The sequence below is a fragment of the Tenrec ecaudatus genome, chromosome 2, assembly GCF_050624435.1.
Source record: "Tenrec ecaudatus isolate mTenEca1 chromosome 2, mTenEca1.hap1, whole genome shotgun sequence".
Classification (NCBI taxonomy): Eukaryota; Metazoa; Chordata; class Mammalia; order Afrosoricida; family Tenrecidae; genus Tenrec; species Tenrec ecaudatus.
Window position 1 is genome coordinate 140,840,580 of NC_134531.1, and position 22,063 is coordinate 140,862,642.

Consider the following 22,063-nt stretch of genomic DNA (forward strand, 5'->3'; position numbering starts at 1 on the left):
CCCAGGACACTCTCAAGCTAGCTCTTCCTACTAAGGAGCAGGGGCTTTGCACTCGCCAGTTTAAGTCAAAGCATTGTGGACGAGAGGTCATGTTAACGTTCAGTACGTTACGCAGAGAACACGTCGAAGGGGGTGTGAAACTGGACCCAGGTGGTTGCCATCACTGCTGAGTTAAATTTTTTTTTAATGAATAACATTTTTAATAAAAAAAAAATCTTTCGAAGCCCCAGACCTTAAGATGACAACTAGTTCTATTTTTTTTCTTTTGAAAAATGCATACAAAATACAGAACGTGGTTATAAAACGTAAACTGCAATGGTTATTTTCTGGAACACCGAGACCATCACAGGAATTGCAACACGAGAGACGGAGTGCAATTGGTAATGGGGTGGGGGGGGCGGGGGAGACTTGCAATGCTGTGATGGAGAGGGCTGTGTCACTGTGATGCAGAAGAACACTGACAGTGAGGCTTTAAAAATGATGCAGCTGCGGAGCCAAGGGGTTACCGCGGGGGAAGGGAGCACAATGTCCGTGGAAGGCCGAATCCGTGCTCTTGGCTGTTGCGTGCGGACTAGAAAATTTAAGCTCTTATTTCCCTTCCTCCCCACCCCCATTTTTTTGCGTGTGTTTTTCGTTACTCTTTTTGGTGTCACTAGAGAAATGCGCATCAACTGTCACTCTCAGCTCTTAAAAGCCGTTGCATCATTTTTATTTCCAACAACAGTGAATCGTCTTTTACAAAACCATGGCGTCCTGGCAAAGTTGCGTCACTGGGGTGGCTGAAAATATATTGCCCAAAATTAAAACAAACAAACAAACAGTTGGTTTGAAGACTCGTCTGCTAGTTTGGTGAGAAAAATCCCCGGTGCACCCACTTACAATGTCTAAGTCCAACCCCGCCCCTGTTTAAGGGTGTCCTGCGCCAGGTGCCCATCAGAAGGCGTGAGCTGCCGGCTGGGTCTTTCGCTTCTGGGGCAAGGCGTGGACTGCCGGTGCGTTCCTGGCGGGCGCTACCTGATGCCCAGCTTACCCATGTAAACGGCTCCTTCCCCAGCCTCACTCCCGGGCCTCCCTGCCCCCCACCATGGGAGCCCCCGTTCCCTCTGCACTCCCACTGTCTCCTCCCCCCACCTGCCGTCTGCCCTCAGCCTCATGGTCTACTCCTGGGTGCTAACTCCACACCCTCTCGAGGCCACTCCTCACCTCAGCCCGCGGTCCACTCCCCCTCCCACTGGGCCCAGGAGTGGCCTCTGGGAACCTCCCTCCGTCCCAGGGGCCCCTGGAGCAGCCCAGGCCGGGGGGGCGCCTACCTTTTGGCCGAGGAAGAGGCTCTTGGTGGACAGGACGGTGAAGCCCTCGGCAGGCGTGCCCTCGGTCGTGCTGTCGGCGCTGGCTGCCTTGCTGACTTCCCCCTGCTGCTTCTTGCACAAATGGCAGAGTCAGTCGGAGGCCCGCACAGGCAGGGGCTGCTTTTCTGACAGAGCTCACAGCAAACTGAACCTGACCGTGCTCACCGGCATTTCTTAAAGTGGGGTCTACACACAGACTTGGGGGGGGGGGTGTCCCAGAGTTATTTGAAGAGTATTGAGTTGCATTTGTACCACTTACAATGTGTGTGTGTGAAACGTTTACAGAGCAAATTAACTTGCCACTCGGCAGCTCACACACATTGCGTTTTGTGACCCCGACCGCAGCCCCCACCATGTGTTCACACTTTCCTCGCTTGCTCCCTGTGTCCTGACCACATTGGTCCTTCCTTCCTGTCCATTCCTGCCAACTGGGCTCTCTCCCTGGGCAGAGGCTGCCTGTCTAGTATCCCCGGGTTGACTGTTTTAATGGGTGCCTACCTTTGTTTTCACCACTTTTTAATCTTAAAACAAACTAAACACACTGCCATCAAGTTCTGAGAAGTGGCTGGTAGTTTCGAACTGCTAACCTTAAAGTCTGCAGCCCAATTCATAGCCAGTATGCCAAGGCTCCCCTGAAAACAAATGCAGAGGTAACTGCTGTGATCTACGCAATCCTGCAGTCAGAGTGATCTACAATGGATAGACAGATAACACAGGTTGAATAGGTGTGGAAGGAAGAATGGGAGTATATCCACAAATATGTATAGATTTGACAGAAGATATGTTTGTGTGTCCATTTACCTTTGCTGAAACTATATCCATGAACGTTGATGGCACCCAGGGGGCAAAGTTATGCAAACTTCCTAGACAGAACTAAATGTCTTGAGGGAATGAGCCCTGGGCCTGGAGGCTCAGAGCACAGTCTCAGTGGACACCAAGGTCAACTGCCATTGACAGTCCACCAAGACAATGTCCTACTTTCTCCTTGGGTGAGCAGCAACTTGGCTTATAAAAACTCATGAGTGGCCACCTAGGTACAACTATGGCCTCTCCAGCCTGGGGAGGAGGAAAGACAACTGAAGACACATGGGAACAACAAGTTCAATGACAATGGACCGAGTGAGCATCAGCCTCCACCACCCAAGACCCTAAGAAATAGATGGTGCCTGGTGCCTCCTAACAACTACCTCGAGAAGGATTGCCTTCAAAGGCCGTGGAGAGTTACGTGCAACAACGCTCAAAATCACACACACAAGAGTCCACTGGTCAGACAGACTGGTAGAAGCTCCAAGACAATGACGCCCTTTGTCTCCTGTTCGGTGTGGAAATGAACTCACCCATGGCTCACTTTTCGGCCAATACACAGCCCCAAGGGGCATTAACATCCATCGGCCCTTTGAGATCCCAATGGCAGTACTTACCCGAAGGCAGAGTTCAGAAGGGTTAAGGAAGGAGGAGGGACCGAAACAGGACACAGGGAAGAAGCGAGATCACTGTGGGGATTGCCATAAAGGACACGAAGCAGAATGCGCACAAACCGCTGAACGGGAAGCTAGTCTGTTCTGCAGGCCTTCATCCAGTTAAAAGGACAAGTTCAGAGAAAAACAGTCTCTCAGAGGCCAAACTTCGCTTTTACATGACCATTTAAAATGGAAACATTTGTCTAAGTTCAGACTATGTAAATATCTTTTCATTAGGGATCTTCAAGTCTGTATGCTTCCTGGGGAAAATATCCATGTTTTAGTGGGAAATAAACAAAAAGTTATTTGAGGCCATCACTTTCTTGAAAAGCCAAGAAGCAGAGCAAGGACCACAGCCCTCCTCATCTGGGAGCTCCACCTCCTTCCCTGTGCGGCACTACAACCAGTCCTGGAGAAGGACCCAGGTGGTGGCAGCTGGGGGGTCTGGCCGTCTTCCTGGGGACCCCCAGGAGGCAGAGAGCAGAGATGCTCTTTGGCCACCTCCCCAGTTCCACTCTGACTAAAGTACAAGTGGTGGTGGCGGGGGGAGGGGGGTGTTCCCAAAGGCCTTCCAAGGGCATAGAGAGTATTAAATAATTTGTGGGTTTCTAACTTCCTGTTGTATTAAAATGGACCTGTCTTCAAAGTGTCCTAGGTAACTCAATGGTTAAGCACTCAGCTACTGACCTCCAGAGTGGCAGTTCAAGCCCACCCAGCATGGTTAGGATTAGTCAGGAATGCCCCATACAATGTTCAGACACATTGTAGGACTGTGGACATCTAGGTCACTGGGCAAGAGAGTGATTGAGCTACATCCCCGTTTGGTGAGTAGCGCCTGGGGTCTAAAAGCGTGTGAGCAGCCATTACGATAGTCATTGATCTCTTCCCTTCTCAAGCAAGGGGCAGTGAAATAAACCGGACTTCAGAAACAGTTACTGGACAGGACGGATGGCTCCCACGAACCACAGCTTTCCTTAGCCTGAGACCAGAAGACGGCATGGGGCACAGCTACCGACACCATTGGCTCTGACCAGAGATGTAATAGGTCTCGTTAGCACGGGAGGAAAACAAAACAAAACTTACATTTATTTTTTTAAAAAGACCAGACAGAACGAAACTGCTAGAAACTAGAGGGACACTCCAAAATTACTGCCTGAAAATATCTTTTAACCTGGAACTAAAGCCACTCCCAGAGGTCACCTTTCAGCCAAAGAGGCTGGCCTATAAAATAAACAGTGACTCTGAGCACAATCCACTACACCTGTCAAGCACGCCGCCTCTGCCGCAAAGCAGACGAGGAAGCCAGCAGGGGCCAGGACCCGGGAGGGGTAGAAATGGGGAGAGTACTGACACACTGCAGGGGTAGCGATCAAGGCCACAGCATTACTTGTATGCACAATGAACGGCAAACTCACTACAACAACAGACACTGCAGAGCTGGTCTACTCCGTGGCACATGGGGTCGCATGGGTTGGACCGGACTCAACCGCAACAAGGATGGTCTAAGGCTGCGGTCAGGACGTCACGCCGGCACGGCCCACTTTTCAGAGAGCCCCTCCCACTGCCCGGTGGGCACTGCCCTGGGTTTCGTGCCTTTCTCTGTCTTTCGCATATTTCTGGGAAGGGCAAAACTTTTATTACATAGTGTGTAGTTACATAATCGTGTCAATTTGAGGATTCAGAGTGAAAGGGTGGAGTCTAGCCTGTCAATCAGGTCATAGCCAATGAGGCCTCTGTGTGGGCATGGCCTTCTCCTGAGGATTCTGGGAACTCCTGTATATTCTTCCTTGGAGGGAGACTTTCACTATCTATCTATCTATCTATCTGCTCATTCCCTGTGAGACATCCCTGAGGAGAAGCCACATGGACCTACCCTGATGCAACCAGAGCCCCGGGAGCTATATAAGCCATGTGGAGACCCCTGCCAGTGCTGAGATGCTTCCACTGCCACTGGATCCACCCACTGGCCTGTGATCTTCCTGCACTCGGTGTCATTGCATGTGTTGCATGAGTCTGAAGAGGTACTTATAGATCGGTATCACACATATGGGCTAATATTGGACTTAGGGACTTGATCTGGACTGGGCTGGGATATTTTCTCAATATTCAACTGCTCTTGTATCTAAAGCTCTTTCTTATACTCAGGTGCGTGTCTCTGGATTTGTTTCTCTAGCCCACCCAGACGAACACAGGTAGGACTAATGTGGTTCACTGGGGATTGTCGGCATTCCGGTATGTTGTAGTGTGAGTGCCGTGAGAACAAGAGAAGATGTTATTTAAACGCATCACCTGTTCCTTTCCACTAATTATTACCCTGCAAGGGGCCATGTCAGATACAACTATTGGTCTGTACCTTAGCGCAACGGGGAAAGAAGGAAAGAGAAGACTCAATGGGGAAACACACCTAGAAGGCAAACGGTCTAAATGAGCAGCCACTGTCTCCTCTACCTACCAAGACCAGGAAAACTAGGTGGTGCCCAATTATCCCTGACTACCTACTACCATTCTATTCAGGGCCACAACAGACAGGTCCGATCAAACGGGAGAAACATGGGAAGCAGAACCACAAATTACTTCAAGAACAAGTGAACAACACTGAAAGTGTTTCTGTATGTGAAATTTAGAATAGCAGATCTACAGAGATCGTAACTGGGTTAAGTGTTCCTTGGGGAGGAGTTGAGGGGACAGGCGGTGGGGAGTGAGGAGCTGATAATGGTGAGTGCAAGAATGAAGAAAATGCCCTACAGCGGATTGTGGCGATGGCCGTATAAACCTTAAAAAAAACAACAACCAAAACTGACTTGCACAGGGACTGGCTGAGACAAGCAGATTCCTGAGACTTCTACCCTGAAATCCTCTTCAAACCTTGAACCTCTGAGGCCACCTTACAGATAACATATTGGCTCGCCAAACAATGTCCAGCACCTACAAAGACGATACAACCATACCTCACCACCTAACTGAGACCAAACTTTTAAACCAAGGCGAGAATGCACAGACAGGAGCAGGGGACGAGTGTGTGGAGGGATCGCGAGCTGAGCAGTCACGAGAATGTGCGTGCACCGTGGAGTTTATCACCAGTGTCAGCGCGATGTGCACACACGCTGCTGAGTAAGAGCCTCCAACTGCTGAGGGCAAACCCTCGCTGAAAACACAGTAAACTATTTTTCTAAACAAAGAGCAAAGTCCTTCACCCCTGAGAGAGGAGCCCGTGGAAGCAAATGAAGGAAGGTGGGCTGAGAAAGAATCAATGTAACGGAGCCTTCCTTTCTCTGGGGCACAGACTCAGGGCTCGGCCCCGCACTGTGTCACAGGGTGCCGATGAATAGTTTTAGTTGGAAACAAGGCTTAATTAACACTAGGGGTGTTTTGACAGTTTCTTTATTTGATTAGCATTTCCCCCAAATTAAAGGAGCTAAGTCTGAAGCTCCAAGGTTTGGATATAAAAGATAACTGTTCCTTAAAAAGTACTTGGCCAAGAAATGCTACACTGGCAGAAATGGATTAAAACGATTGCTTTTATTTTTCGAATACTTTGATCCTATCTGGTTTAACAAGGGGCTCTCTGAGAAGGGAACAGGGAGACTCCATGGTAAGATGACCGGTTATCAGAGTAACATCTTTTTTGATAGGCTTCCCAGGAACCGAGAAAGGAAAAGGCTGTATTTTTTTTTTAAAGCCTTTTGTGAGGCAGGTGTTTCCAATTCTTTATTTCACCCAAACAGAAGAAGTATCCAATTGTGTTAACAGCCGACAGGACATAAAAAACAGACGGATGGAGTTCACGTAGTAGCACACCAGTGTCGGTTTCTTAATTACAACAAATGTACTGTGGTTTTAGGCACTAACAATGGAGAATAATGGATGAGGGAAATTCAAGAATTCTCTGCACTGTTTTTGCTACTTCTCTGTAAGTCTGAAACTATCCTAAAACAAAATATTTATTTTAAAAAGGGCCAACTTGATGGCGAGTAGCTATGTAACTGTTGGCATAGGACCCAGAGTTCAGAAGACTGAGTGATGTTTCTAGAACAAAACCCTTGCATTTCCATTTACATTTTTATGCTAAGAAGATTTTCCTAGGCACTTATATCTACGTATGTATAAAAAGATGCTGTGTCTCATTTTCATAATATTCATTTAAAGATATAACAGCTAATTGGCCAAAAAGTAAGTCTGTTTCCATCCAAACTATTACTAAACATGTATCTTGAATAAAATTTTACTTTCTCCTTAGCATTTGTCAAATTTATAATGCATTGGTCAATTTGATCAAATGCATATTGTTACTAAATATGATAATGATCAAATCCTACAGAATTCCTAACATTTGCTCATAATTTTTCCAAAAATAATTCATATATTGCAAATCAGAGTATTCAGGTACATGGGATACATTTAAATGAGTGATGAAATATTTGTTTGTAAATAGGAAGATTTTAAATACAGAGATTTCCTTTTACATATGAAACAACAGGGTTTTAAAACAATGGTTCTCAATCTGTGGGTCATGACCCCTTTGGGGGGTCAAATATCCCTTTCCAAAGGGCTGCCCAATTCATAACAGTAGCAAAATGAGTTACGAAGTAGCAATGAAAATAATTTTATGGTTGGGGGGGTACCATGCCACGAGGAACTGTATTAAGGGGTTACAGCATTAGGAAGGTTGAGAACCACTGGTTTAAGAAAAAGGACAGTGATTATAATTTAAATGTATGTCCCTAGCTAATGTCCTTTCCTTCACAAAACACAGAGAGCGAGAATTTTTTCCTGGGATGCAAAATAAGGGAAGCAGGCAACCTCAAATTTAAGACTTTTAAGACTTGTACACTCCAACGTTCTCCTGCACACCGAGTTACTCTGAGCGGTAGGAAACGATGAGGTCACAGCCAGCGAGCAGACACAGAGGGAGCTGGGGCACTGACTGTCCCAGAAGGCTCATCTGAAGCCATTAACCCAAGTTTAACTACACCTGGTCTCTTGGCTCTGCTGCCCGGACTACTTGAAATTTCATTAAAAGGCCAGCACAACTTTTGTAAGGATGGCAGCTTTTCAAAAGAACCAGCCCCTTACCAGAACATTCATCACTTGATTTTCAGTGGAAATATTTCTCATAAAAGAGAGGTCCTTGGCCAACAATGGCCTCAGTGATGTTTGCCAGACAGTGAGAAACACGAGTGTTTCCATGGGATTTTCTTGTGGGGTGCAGTAGGGTTTGTGTTAGAAGATTCCCAAGGTGAACTCCTTTTTTACACGCATGTTTGACAAAAATTCTCTTCTCAGGGATCGTCAAAACATAATCCTAAATAAGCATCCTGAGAAGGGAAGATTTCAGCCGATCTCTTTGAATCTTAAGATTCTTTTCTTGAGATGGGGATGATGGAGACAGTTAAATGCCTGCTGGGAGGGGCCAAGCACGCCGTGTCCCAGGCCTCTCCCCTGGGCAGGAGCTCTTTTCTCTCAACCGCTGGAAGGACAGGATGCTTACCACGCTTTCAGGTCTCTATTCAAACTTCACCTTACCAGAGAAGCCTCACCTGACCACCCCATCACAGCATGCCTTTCATCCACTTTAATTCTGCCCTCGCACCTACCCTCAACACCTGTGAGGACAGTGCAGGGCCAGGCAGTGTCTCCTGCTGTGCAGTCTTTGTTCTACATCAGAACCGATCTTGTCCATCTTTCCTGTGAAACAAGCCTGCCTCTCCTCTGAGCTCGAGAGGCGGGAACTTTATGTGCACTGCTAGATCCCGAGAACCTAGAAAGCAGGCCTCAACACCGGCCAAATGAGTCTTTCCTTAAACAATGGATGTTAAACGTTAGCCCACTGGGGCGGCTTTTGAAATTTCTTAATGGGGTGAAGCACCTTAATTGTGAGCAATATAGTCCTGCACAACGCATGGAGACGATCAGGTGGAGTCTGAGCATCCACGTAACTCTCGCCCCAATGCAAGAACAGTTAGTTCTGAGAACATGGCCCTGGCCGATACTCACCTTCATGAAGTGACCACCGAAGATAAGGTGCTAACACAAAATGTGGTGAAGAGAGCTGATGGGAGGGTGCCTGGCTATCAAGCAGAACAGTGCCTGGAGCTTTAAAGGCTTAGATTCAAACAAGCAGCCATCTAAGCAAGGAGCCAACTAACGCCACATGGAAGAAGCATACCAGCCAGTGTGCTCCAAAGATGACAATAACAAAATTCAAACATGGTATCAAAGATAAAATTGTGAACACCCAATTGATAGAAGGCCATGGAGGACAGCAAGAACACAAAACCCATCTGCAGAGTATCTAGTCAGATTAAGCCATTGGCAGATTCCCCTCTAGTCATAGCATTTGTCTGGACCAGTCTTACTATCAAACATAGAGGACAGCAATCCTGATGAAGTGCAATCAAACTTGATACTTGGCCAGTTGACCGTCCTCCAGGCCAGTGGTTCTCAACCTTCCTAATGCCTCGACCCTTTAATACAGTTCCTCGTGTGGTGACCCCAACCATAAAATTATTTTCGTTGCTACTTCATCACTGTCATTTTGCTACTGTTATGAATCATAATGGAAATATCTTATGCAGGATGTATTAGGCAACCTCTGTGAAAGAGTCGTTTGGCCCCCAAAGGGTTGAGATCTACTGCTGGACCTGACCTGAATTTGTTCCGGTGCAAGGATCTCTTGCTTGTTCCACGACAAAAATTTGTTCCCTGGCTTTTAAAATATGGATCATGGTCTTTTCTTTCAGACTCGTTGTTTGTATGTTTAGCTTTATGTGACTATTGTTTTTTTCCTACCAATTTGTTTCAGTTTTGTTCTTTATTGTTTCTGTTGGGTTTATCAGTTTATGAAGCACAGGAGTGGGTGCCCAGATACTAACTAATGCAAGGGTTTATAGGGTGTGGTTGGGGGGGGTGGTGGAGGGAGATGGAGAGGGAGGGGGATGTCAGGAATAAACAGTGAAGGCAGGAGGGGAGGGCGCACTCGAACTGAATGTGATTGCAGAACTAAGTTAAAGGTGATTTAATCATGGGGGGATGTTCTGAAATTGACTGTGGTAATAATTGTACAATTATCCTAGATAAAATTGAATGATTGAATTGTACGATATGTGGGTTATGTGCCAATAAAATTGTAAAAAAAATGAGAGTGATAGCCTTCAAAATGAGAGAAGAGAGGTCCTCTGCCTTGCTAAGTTCACTGTGAGGGATTCATCCTGTATGTGTGCCAGTACGTGGACACAGAGGCCCACATCACAAGGGCAGGTAGGTCACTCTGGCAGGATCTGTCACAGCAAATACTAGAGAAACAATCTACACATCCTTTATAGAGGATGAGACTGTACCAGCCAGCACTACATGTGATACTAGTAACTTCCGCCGCCCTGTGAAGTACCACTGCCCGGCAGGGAAACTGACGAGAGGAAGGGCAGCAGGTAACCTTCGGGCCACACACGGGTCTAAGGCCTTTGCACCAACTCTCCTGCCAGCCGGCCAGCCACCCTCTGCTGTCCTGCCATTGTGCAGGTAAGGATGGGGCGCAGCTTGCTAAGATCATCCAGACCTAGGAATCGTACAAGTGAAATACCAGCCAGGTGGGTGAACCCCGAGCTTGAACCCTGAACCACAATGCTGGGCTGGGAAGACAGTACATAAGGTGGCCTGTGCTATTTTCAAATATCAAAGCAAGTGAAGTGGAGGGAGAATTTGCATAACACAGGCTGTCATGCATATCTTTCATACACAGACAGCATCTGAGTACAGAGAATGCCCCAGGAGAAGTGCAGGGAGGGTAGGCTGTTGTCTTAGCACATATTCTTTTGTACTGTCTAATCATGAGCCCTGTGTAATAACGCGTGGTACACACAGCCCTGGAGAGACAATGGTTCCAAGACTGTAATGGACCCATCCCTTTAAGGGGGACCTGGGGTGCACTAAGGCACAGAGCTGGAAAACAGACTTGCCTGAGGCCACCCAAGTAGGGAGGAGGAGCCCAAGGACGCTGGCCAGGGCTCCGGGCTCCAGGTTCCATAGCCTCCTCTAACCATTCCCACAGCAGCTGACTCAGCTGTCACAACGGGAGAATTTCAAAACCTTCAAATTACATAGAATTGGGGGGAAATTATGATTTGGAATTCATCAAGTGTTGACACTTGAAAAATACCAAGTCCCTTTCACTCCAAGTGCTTGAGCATGTGAGGTAGGTTTTCTCTGCACGCCCCAGGAAAGAACACGCCACACAGCCCTGGAGAAGCAGGCTTCACCGCTGTTTCTGGGAGCTGACACTACAATTTACATTAAACAAATGTTTTGAAAATTAGCTGTTCACGGTTCCAATTTCAGCTCCCCCCAGGGTTTAATGTTAGCCAAATACTGGTACAGTAAGCAGACAATGTGCTTTATTGTGCGGAAGAAAAACAGACTTCCTGCTTTTGTAATCAAGGGAGAAGTTGAGAGTCAGCGTGATTATTGGCATATGGTTATTAGAAACACCAAGTTCCAAATATAACTACTAGGAGCTCCACACACATACACACAAAATCACCTGTATGTCAAGTCCAAAACGAATGAAACACAATTCCTGCTGTCTGGTGAGTTGGATAGTTTAGGGGGGAGGGGAGGACAAAACTACTAGGGTCAGGCCAGAGGTAACAGGGGACAAGGAAGGTTCAGAGGTCTGTTGAGCAGACGGGAGGGGTGGAGTGGGGGGGGGGGTCTTCCTGAAGGAGGGCAGAGCAGTGCAGGCCGAGGCCAGAGCAGGGACTGAGCCAGGCCAGTCACCCTGCCCCAGCTGGTCCCCATCACGGGGAGCAGAGGCCCCCCTGCAGGCAGCCACGGCCCACAGTTTTTTTTCAAGAACTGATGGCTTTGGCATCTTCCTCTTCTTTCACATGTAAAAAGGATCTCACAGCCTCCTGCTCCACCCTCTTCCCCCATGGCAAATGTTGAAAGGGGGGTTATAAATGGCTCAATCTGCTAATTTTACAACTAGGGGGCGTGAGGAAGGGAGTGTTTCTGGCCCCCTCCGGCCTCAGGCTCCTGAGCTAGGTGGAGGGTGGGCGTCTGGAAATAACTCGCAGGGTGTTCTTCAGTGTGGGAAACAGAGGATTTCTCCCAAGCTGTCTCCCCCACATATATGCCAAACTTAGCTGCTTGCCAATGACTATACACTTGGAGGTCATCAGAAGTAGATCAGGGGTCATTCTCCCTAAGGGCTATCACAGCCATCTAGAGCAAGCAGACACCACTGTTTATCCCACAGCAAGTAGGATCCACTCCCTTCTGGTAAGGATAGTAGTTGTCTGTTTCCTTGTAGGAGACCCCAGAGAGGTTAAACCTGCCCTAGGATGACTAAGACTAGGCTGCCATCATGAATCTAGGGTCCACCCATCTTGTCACATGTATACCCCTAGACCTTCTCATTCCTATGGGCACACTCCTAGCTCATCTCCTTCCTGTCACGCTTATGCCTAGTATACATCCCCTTCCTATGATGTGTATGCCTATTGTACTGCCCCTTCCTGTGACGTGTGGTTACCTGTAATCATGTCCCCTGAAGGAGATAGAACCTTTGGTGAGCAATAAAGTGGAGGCTCCCTCCTGCTCTCGCACCAGGCGAGCTCCAGCCCTGCTCTTCAACCTCCTACCCAGTCTTCAAGCCTCCTGCTGAGTCTCCACCCCACCTCCCCTCCACCCATGCTGTGCGTGGACCTGGCTGGTAAGATCATGCCCTCCAGGAGGTGAGCATGCTACCATGAAATGTGTCTGACTCCATTATTTGACTCTCTCTTCTCTCTCTCATGCTCTCAATGACTTTAATACAATATTTATATATCTCAACCGTACAATTGTGCTTATTGAACCCATGATTAGTGGTGGGGGGCTGGCACCCCAACTCATACACTTGTGTACTGGCTTCCCCACACGAAGCCGGGAGTGCTTCTGGGCTGAGGTGGGTAAGGAGAAGGGCAATTGCAGCTGTGCTCTTTTGGAGACATGTCTGTTTGCACCCAGAAGGCAAGGCAAGGAATCCCGCTGTTTCCAACTCCGGGAAAGAAAGGGCCCCAACTAGTGTGGTGGGGAGAAGAGTCAGGGGAAAAGTAGGGTTCCCACACCAGCAGGTGGTGGGGGAGCAGTTGACCTGAGGTGGGCCTGGCCTTGGGAGCCCTCTGGCAGAGGGGGGAGCAGGCAAAGGGCCTGGTGAGTCTGGTCCATGCTCCCTCTTCGGGTCCTGGTGAGAGGCTGTGGGTTCCGTTAGCAAGAACCTTGCGGCCCAGATTATTCGATCTTGTAAGGAATTTCCCAGGACATCATAGCAGTCTCCTAGACATGAGGGACACATGCCACCTGATGCAGAGGCTACTCTTCTCCCGGGCTGCCTGGCTGCAGGCCAGCAGCACACGTTAGGGGCATTTTACTGAGACTGATGCTGAGGCCGTCACGGGGCTGGCCCTTGTTGGTTTGTGTGACCTAAAGACGGTGTCGATAGCTGGTGGGCTAGACACCAGCACGGGAGGAGCAAAGAAACCGTGTGCCTGTTGCCTTGTGGTCATCTGCTGATGCTCAGACAGGTGAGGACAACTGCCCACCCCCAGGCCTGGGCCTGCCAAGTGGGCTGCTTGCTGTTCCCCACACTTAAGGGACATGACCCAGGAGTGACTGGCCTTCTCCAGTCAGGATGACCCAAGGTCACACTGCTGAGAGTTACGTCAACCACAAAAAAGACCAGAACCTAGTCTGTGGACTCCACAGGGCCCAGCAAGCAGAGCCTGAAGAATAAATACACACCTGTTCTCCTTCTCAGTCGATAGAGGCAACATTTCGCCACGGTAGACCACCTAGGCCAACTCTGCTGAAACATGCTCTGAGGGGCCATGTAGGCATGGCAACACAAGGAGCCTTCAGCAATGGAGCACCAGTGCCTCTGGGCAGGGCACAAGGGCTGTTCCCCAGCACAGGGACACTCCCATATACCCAGGTCCTTCCCACAATTTGTGCATCTCTCTAGAAGGCTAGGCGTGGGTCTTCCCAGCCTAGGGCTATCTACCGCAGTGCTCTCCCCGGCCCCCAGTGCCTGCCCTTTCTCCTGGCCTTCAGGATTCCAGTCTTCCAATTGTGTGCACATGAGGACTCTGCCAATTCTGGCCACTTGAGCTGGGCTAACCTAGGTCACCATCTCCCAAACATATCTCTCCTCTAGGTGTTTCCTCCATCAGCAGGGGACCCTGCCTGATCCCTTCTAGCCATTCCTCCCAGCCCTGCTCCACACGCCCCTGCTCACCACGTACCTTGGATTTCCGGGCCCCCTTTTTGCCTCCTGCTTTCTTAGACACGGGTTTCTTCTGGGATGGAGACTTGGCCTTTTTGGCTGGAGGTGGCGTGATGATGGCTTCCAATTTCCCTTTGGATCCTCGCTTCTTGGCTAGCAGCTCGGGGTGGATGTTTGGTAGCACCCCCCCACTAGCTATGGTGACTCCCTTCAGCAGCTGGTGAGAAAGCCCAAGGAGTCGATGGTGAGTGGGACCTGACTTTCAAGAAGCCAGCCCTGCCCACCCACAGGCTTGCTTTTGGTGGCCCAGCTCCTTTCTCCAGAACAGCCATGGGGTGTGGGGGGACCCCAGGCTCACTGCAGAAGGATCACTCACTCAGATGGAGTTTAGGTAACATCTTTCCTCTAGGAAGAGCCAAATACCTAGTTTCTCTGCACACACACATAGCCCCAAGTCTTGAGGTAAAACTACCATAATTCGGGGCCTGGGAAGTCCCAAGTGTAGCTTCCACCTTTGGTAGTCAACCAAACACCAACTTCTCTGGGCAGACAGACAGGTAGATGGGAGGACACATACCTGATTCAGCTCTTCGTCATTGGCCACTGCCAGGAGGATGTGCCGCGGGGTGACCCGGCCCTTCTTGTTGTCTCTTGCCGCATTGCCAGCCAGCTCTAGGATCTCCGCTGAAAGGAGAGCAAAGATACACCCCGTGAGAATATCGGGACACACACATCCTGGTTCACAAATCAGCCTGTGGGAAGCTGGGTAACAGAGTTGAGTCAGAACAGATCCAGGACACCCCCGGGTCCAACCCCTTGATTTTGGAGATAGAGAGACTGAGGCTGAAGGAGGAAAGGAGGCCATTAAGCAAATGGCCCAGCTGAGACTTGAGGCTAGATTGCCGTCTCCAAGAACAGGGCTGCTTGCAGATGTCACCAGGGGCAGCCCTGCAGATCCCTGGGCAAAATGTGCCCCACCGTGTGGCATTCTGAGCAATGGGTCACGGGCTTACAGGCTGGAAGGCCTGTTCCTGTAACAGGTCTGTGCCAGATGCCTGTCTGTGGTGCCCTTCCTGTTGGGCCCAAAGGATTTGCCCTGTTCTGCATTATGTTGTGGGAGCCCTGGTGGCATCGTGGTCATGCTGCTAACCACAGGTCAGCAGTTCGAAACCACCAACCCAACCCACCCCCAGAAGAAAGATGAAGCTTTTGTTGTGTATATTTTTGCCACAATTTAAGAAAAAGATACATGAATAACAATGAACACAAGGGAGAAGAATATGTTCTAGGGTGAAAAAGAAAAAGCATTACCATAGCAGAAACCCATAGGGGCAGTTCTAACCTGTCCTATAGGGTATCCTTGAATCAGAATCGACTCTCGATGGCAGTGAGTTTGGGGTCTGTTTGTTTCGTTGGTTATTTGGTTTTATATTATGTTGTAAATATTAGGTTCCTCCAGCAGAGAAATCAATATGCAATAACAAAGTAAAAACTGTTAGCGACATAGGAGTCAGGGATTTGAGATTCACGATGTGCCGTGGCCTACATTCTGAAGCAGCTAGGAAGCTACAAACAGCTGAACCCAATGCAGCAACTGCTGTGTGTATCACAGAGCTGGGCCCCCTGCCGACTCTCCGACTGGCAGGGCCATGTGCTGTGTGCATCAGACAGCAGGCTTCCCCTCCTCAGTCCAAAGTTAGCCATTGGCCAGTCCCTGTCAACGTACAGTCAACCCCTGTGACAGAGTAGTACCTGCAGGGTTTCCTGGGCTGCAGTCTGCTCAGGAGCAGATGGTCAGGGCTGGCTCCCAGGGAGCTGCTGGGAAGGGGTCCAACCCCCCCCCCCACCTTGAGGTTAGCAGCCCCGCACTGAGCCATGACGACTCCACAGTGCCAAAGCAGGGATTCATCGACTCAGCTAACGTCACCTGCTAACACACGCAGTGCCCGGTGGTTAAGCCCTCAGCCACCCAGGCCACAGGAGGAAGATGTGACCGTCAGCTTCCAGGATGATGTGCAGCTTGGGACTCCCTAGGGGAAGCTCTACTCTGCAGAATCAGACTGGATGTGACAGCGGTGGGTTTGGGGTTTGGTTTGAATGACACATAGACCCCGCCCTCACTCACCACATGCCCGCACCAGCAGGGAGTCCACGGCAGGACTGTACTTGCTGGGGCTCAGAGGACACAAGGTCATTCCACACTTGAGAGCACTGAGTGAGGCCCAGGTGAGAGGAAAGTGAAACAGTATTTGAATGGGGCAGGTAAGGGATGGGGGCTCCTGCTTCTTCACCTAACTGCCTCCATAGGGCTGGCCCCGCCCGAGCACAGCATCGTTCAGGTGAGCTGTGGTTGGGGAAGAGGCCTTCCCAACAGTCACGAATGTGACCACTGACTGGTCCTGGCTGTGTGCCCCAACACCCAACAGGACACACCATCTCTTTCTAAGAGGTGAACAGACCCCAGGATGCAGCAGCGAACCACATAACTGTGGCCCTGCCTGCTGAGCCCCGGGGTCTCCACAGCTGTCCTTGGGTTGGGAACCCATGCTGCAGGAGGGAGCAGGACACACTGCAGCCTCTCCTGCCTCTCTTGGGGCCACAGGGAAGCCCAGAGCTCTGTGTTTACAAGTCCCGAATAAAGAAGGACAACAAAAAGTCAATGGGAAAAACACTCCATTGCCTTTCAGTTCTGTTTCTCCATGAACTTTTGCAAGCTCCCTCGTGCAGCAGCAGGCTTTGCTAGGATGTGCTTAGGAATGCTTCACCTGCCCGTCTCAGACAGACAGAGAAGCAGAACATGAACTGCGCCTCCTCCTTATAGACAGGCGGAGACAGCAGGAACACACCTAGCCCCATCCGTGGAAACCTGCTCTAAGTGCAAGCCCACACCTTCGGGTAAGAAATCTGTTTGAAGTGGCAGTTCTTTGTGTTTTGTTCCGGAAGCAGAGGTGGTGATAGGTTCCCCATGAGAAGGCCTAGAAGCCAGTGGGGGAGCAGGGTGCGAGCGCCTTTTCATTTTCTGCAGGGCTACCCCAGCTTTAAAAAAAAAAAAAAAAAACAAGGAAAAAGTGGTGGTGAAAGAGGCACCGACCCTTGGGGTACAAGGCCCCTAGATTCTTGAGTGGGTGTGCATCCCTGATGAATGAGGGCAGGTCGTGCAGGTAACAAGATAAAATGGTGAAGTGACAGGTTGTTGTACTCTTGATGAGCGATCCGCACACCTGCCCTCGGGGGACCTACGGGAGTTCAACTGACTTCCAAGAGCGTTTTTCCCTAGCTTTCACTGTGTGCCGTAACTTCAGCAGCCTCGGTTTCTCCATGTGGGGAACTCCCAGCACTGCACTCACTTCAAATCCCCTTCAGGTTCCAGGACACGAAACTGGATCCACCTGGAAGTGACGATGAGCTCCATGACTGGCAGGTCTGGGGAGATGGGTGCAGAGATTGGGGTGGGGTAGGGGGTGCCAGCTCCTTGATGCCTATCAGTGCACCTCTGATCTGCTCAGACCTAGATAATGCCTGTCCCTCGCCTTCCCACCCTGCCTCTGGGTGCCCTGCCCACAGGGAGGGTGCAGTGTCAATGTCAAGTCAGGATAACAAAGAAGGGCCAGGAGTCGCACTTCAGTTGGCTGAGAGCTTGATCTGCTGTTTACACCGGCAGCATTTTTTCCAGATGGACAGTTACCATAGTAACCGTACCATCCAGGGAAAACACACACAAGACTGAGCACCTCTGAGACACACCTTATGAGTGAGTCTCAGGTTGCACCCGGCTCCTCCCTGCACTGCAGCAGGCAGAGGGCAGGGCGTTGCACAACAGACTGGGAAGCTGCAGGTCCCACTCTGGCCACTGACCAAAGCAGGAGCCCAAACAGGGATTCGGCCCGCCTTTCCCCCTCCTCCCGCTTTAGAAACAACAGTTGGGAAGAGGGGGATGCCTGCTGCATAGGACACAAAGTGGCAGCTATCAAACAGGCAAGAGGCAACACTTCCCACCTGCTCCCCAGGGCGTGTTGGGTGGGGTGCAGGGGGTGACTGAGTGCTCAGGAATTGGGGCAGGCACACAGCGATATCACAGGTTCCTGATCAGGCTCTCTTCAGAGTCAATGACTCTGGGCTTTGCCGATGGTGTCTGCTCCCTCCCGAGGCAGAAGGCTTGGGGCTGTACCTCGATCCCTGGCCACTCCAGTCCCAGACAGCCTGATGGCCCCACGTCAGCTGACCAGCCCCACAAGAACCCCAGGCGTTGGCAAAAGGAGCACTGCCTGAGTTAAACCAGGGAGGCGTTCTAGCCTCGGAAACCCGGAGGGAGCTCTGCCCTGTCCTCTGAGGTCACCCTGCGTCGGCGGCACGGCTCGATGGCCGGAGCTTGGTTTAGTTTGGAGCTGTGGCCAAAGCCTCAGCTTGCATGGAGGCTGTGCCATCGTACAAGAGCAGTTTGCCTGAATTTAATTCACGTTGGACGAGTCTCGGAGAAGCCCAGGGCAGTTCCATCCTGCCTTAAAGGGTGCTATGAGTGGGCACCGACTCAACAGACAGCAGGGAGTTTTGAGTGGCTCTCTGAAACATTTGCCCACACAGGCACACCTTGGCAAACTGCATCTACTCTTAATGCAGAGAAGCGCGGTCCACCATGGTTTGAGGCTCCCGGTGCAGCTAAACACGGTGCTTGCAAAAGTCTGTTGCGTGTGCGATGGCATTAGGAGAAAGGGTGACGTGGCGAGAATGATCACGTGCTGCGGGGCGCACAGTGTCGACAGAGACAGCCGTGCTCATGAGGCAGGGGGGCTGCAAACCTTCCCTCTGTGAAGAGTCGGTGAGGCGCAGCGCCCACAGAACGAGCAGGGCCTATCGCTGGTTTAGGTGAGAAGGCCTTCTGAGGATAGCCAGGAAAGTTCGACCCACAGACACAGCTGTCTTCTCCACGGCCCCAGAGCTGCCCTCGGAGGCACAGCCCTGGAGGTTGTGACCACAGCATTGGGCTCCGTAAGGAACCAGGGGAAAGAGCGAGCAGGAGGAGAAGAAAGAGGGCCCCCTTATGGGGCACACCACCTCCTACAGCCGAGGCTTCTCGGCCAAGGACAGTCTGATTTCTGTCACCAGCCACTAATGCAGGGCTGGTGTGGAAGTGGCAAGCACTTGGGGGTTAGCTCTGGAGAGGCCTGGAGCATGAGGAGGCTCCCACATGATAAACCTTGCAAAGGGGACACGCTGAATGACGAGCGACAAAGACCAGCTTATTAGCTGCTTTTTTGTTTTAAGTTTCATTTGCAAAACACCCAAGGGTGTCTGGCTCCCAGTCCTAGCGGGGGCCAGTCTTGGGCGACTGGAAAGCTGCTGGCTCCTCTGTTCTGAGTGGCCTGACCAGCAGGGCCACTTCCCTCTTTCCTCAGAGGAGCGAGCACCACAGATGCACCCCTGGGCCAAGTGCTCCACAGACTCAATGAACCTGCTCTTTTCAGGGCCACTTGACACGATCCCCACAGCCCAGAGGGAGGGCTCCAGTCCTGGCCTCAGCTATAGAACAGCTGTCTGAATGAGAGCCCCTCCACCGGTCTACTTTTCAAGTTCACCCAAAGACCAAAGGCTTGGGGTCTCCCCACCCCCCATACGTCTGGAATGAAACCATTCTGCTGTACTGAAGCAGTTTGCCGACCTGCCTTTAGGGAGATGAAGTCATGGTTTGCAGAATTAGACTCCTAACAGCTAACAGGTGACATGCTGAGACTAAGCCAAACTCTAAACACAAGCCTTGCACCAGGAACGAGCTGGGGGTTTTTACGGGGCTGTTTGAAGCGTCTCATCTAACCAAAGAAATATTGAAAATAACAACCAGAAATCAAAGAAAAGCAAATGTTCACGTAATCCCGAGGAGAAAACAGATATCTGCTACACAGCCAACAACATGACAAGGAATCTGTTTATTGTGGTCCTTCCCATTCATCATCCTCCCATCGGTGGTTCATTGAGTTCAGGACTGCTTTACACCATTCCGGAAGGCTTTAACCCAATCAACCCCAATCGGAGGTGACTGCGGAGCATTTCCTGCGTCCTGACCACACCGCCACCGCCCCCAGTCCCCTCCGAGCCAGGAGTGTTTGCAGCCACGTCGCACACCCCACCTCCCCACAGCCCACCTTCCCAGGGGATGAGTAGCAGGGGCTGAAGCCTGCTGAGCCACCAACCCGGAGTTCCGGGGTCTCTCTTGTGGAGCCTAGCAAAGCTCTCCCATCTGTCCGCCTCTGGGGACACTTCACAAAAACCAGGGACTCCGAGGAAAAACTTAAACCTGTAACACAACTGCAGATAGTATTTTACGTGCAAGATACAAGGTATCGTATACTACTGAGCCAGCCAGGGACTTCTCCACAAATGGCTCGAAGTCTTCGCCAGACATGTCCCTTTCTCCAAAGAGCACCTTCGGCAGAAGCCAGGAGGGCTCAGAAGGCATGCTCTGGGCGGTGTCCTGCCTTCCCCACAAAGGCAACCAGGAAGTGGGGAACACAGCAGCAGGGAGTCTCTACAGCAGGCTGCAGAGCCCGGTCTCAAAGTACAAATAAGTCATTGTACTTCTATCACTAACAAATAAGGTCTTCTACTACAGGCCGGCATGACCTTCACCTAACCCAGCCCAGGCTTGAGTATCTTCCCAGAGGCAAAGCCTTCCCCTCCTTCATCCAGGCCGGCCCCAGACCTATGGCCTGGTAAGCTCCCGGCCTACATCTTCAGTGGAGGGCAGTAGCCATGCACAGCGCTGTGGTCAGCGAGACCAGGCCAAGAGACATCTGTGCCTGTTTCCCATTCATCGAGCTGACCACACTGGCTTGTGAGAAAGGCTACGGCCACCTCTCTGCCACCCAGTCACTTCTGCCTCATAGTGACCCTATTCGGCAGGGGAGAACTGTCCCTGCGGGTTTCTGGGGTTGTAACTCTTTACAGGAGTAGAAAGCCTGTCTTCTCCCAGGGCTCAGCTGGTGGGTTCCAGCAGCTGACCTACAGCTAGCAGCCCCGCATGTACCCCACTATGCCACTGCCAGCAATCTGTAATCATAAGCCACTCTGACTGGGGCTGGTGATTCGGATCCCTGCCCACCACGTACCTCGGGGGCAGGGCTAGTGAACTGCTTCGGAAAGGTCAGCCTTGAAACCCTACAGAGCCAAGTTCTGCTCTGACCCACAGAGTCCCTCTGAGCAGGGCTGGCTAAATGACCACCGTGTTCATTCTGATTCCTGAGACTACCACCACGGCTTGTATTTCAGGTCAGAAGACCCGGCGGCTCTATTTCTAGGGAAGGAGAAACCTAGCATCTTATCTTCAGTTTATACTTTACATGGATGGACGGACGGACGGACGGACAGACAAATGGACTGCTTTGAGGGAAAGCCAGGAGGAGGAAAGCTATAGAAAACCTGGTGCTTCCTCCCCCGATAGTTTATTCCTTGCTGTTACACTTAACAGTTTACACATGTTTGAAAAACGCACTTGAACCCGATTAACCTCCGTGCTGCCAGAGCTGCCTTGATGGAACACAGCACCCAGGGCGGCCCCACAGGGCGTCTGTGCCTTGGGAAGAGGTCTGGGCCTTTGTCTGAGCTCAGCTGGGTATGCCACGGCAGGCGCACACCAGGGTGGTCAGCCGCCGTGGCAGCAGAGAGGGCTTGGCCCTGGGCAGGTTTGGGTGCTGGGGAAGGCCCAGCAGTACCTGTAGGACCCACCACCTGCGCTGGCAGCTGGGCGGGGCCCCCTGCCCCACCCCCACCCGAGTCACTTGCTTTCAAGTCCTCCTCAGGGATTTACAGGGAAATGGTTAATATGTATGTTTGTTTTCCCAGGGCAAACCACCGCCATTCGTTCTTAATTCATCTCAGGAAGGGGTGCGCGATCCAGGCATGTCTGCTGCGGCGAAGTGATCTGAAGAGCATAATGCAAAGAGGAAGCTCATCTAAAACGCCCGATGTGGTGCCACCTACCAGATGGGCTTCTGAGGGGGGCC

At 50.8% G+C, this 22,063-nt stretch overlaps 1 protein-coding gene across 6 annotated transcripts in view; it reads right to left on the reverse strand.

Annotated features, from left to right (window-relative positions):
- MACROH2A1 (macroH2A.1 histone) overlaps nt 1-22,063 on the reverse strand; it is a 71,723-nt gene that overhangs the window by 22,260 nt on the left and 27,400 nt on the right. For 2 of the 6 annotated variants that reach the window (XM_075541579.1, XM_075541582.1), the window contains exons 3-5: nt 14,647-14,753; nt 14,089-14,286; nt 1,311-1,421 (exon numbers count right to left, since the gene is read on the reverse strand). In XM_075541579.1, the coding sequence (XP_075397694.1) occupies nt 1,311-1,421; nt 14,089-14,286; nt 14,647-14,753 (416 nt within the window). The remainder of the gene's footprint in view (nt 1-1,310; nt 1,422-14,088; nt 14,287-14,646; nt 14,754-22,063) is intronic. The other 4 variants (XM_075541580.1, XM_075541583.1, XM_075541581.1 and 1 more) reach the window with 2 other exon arrangements.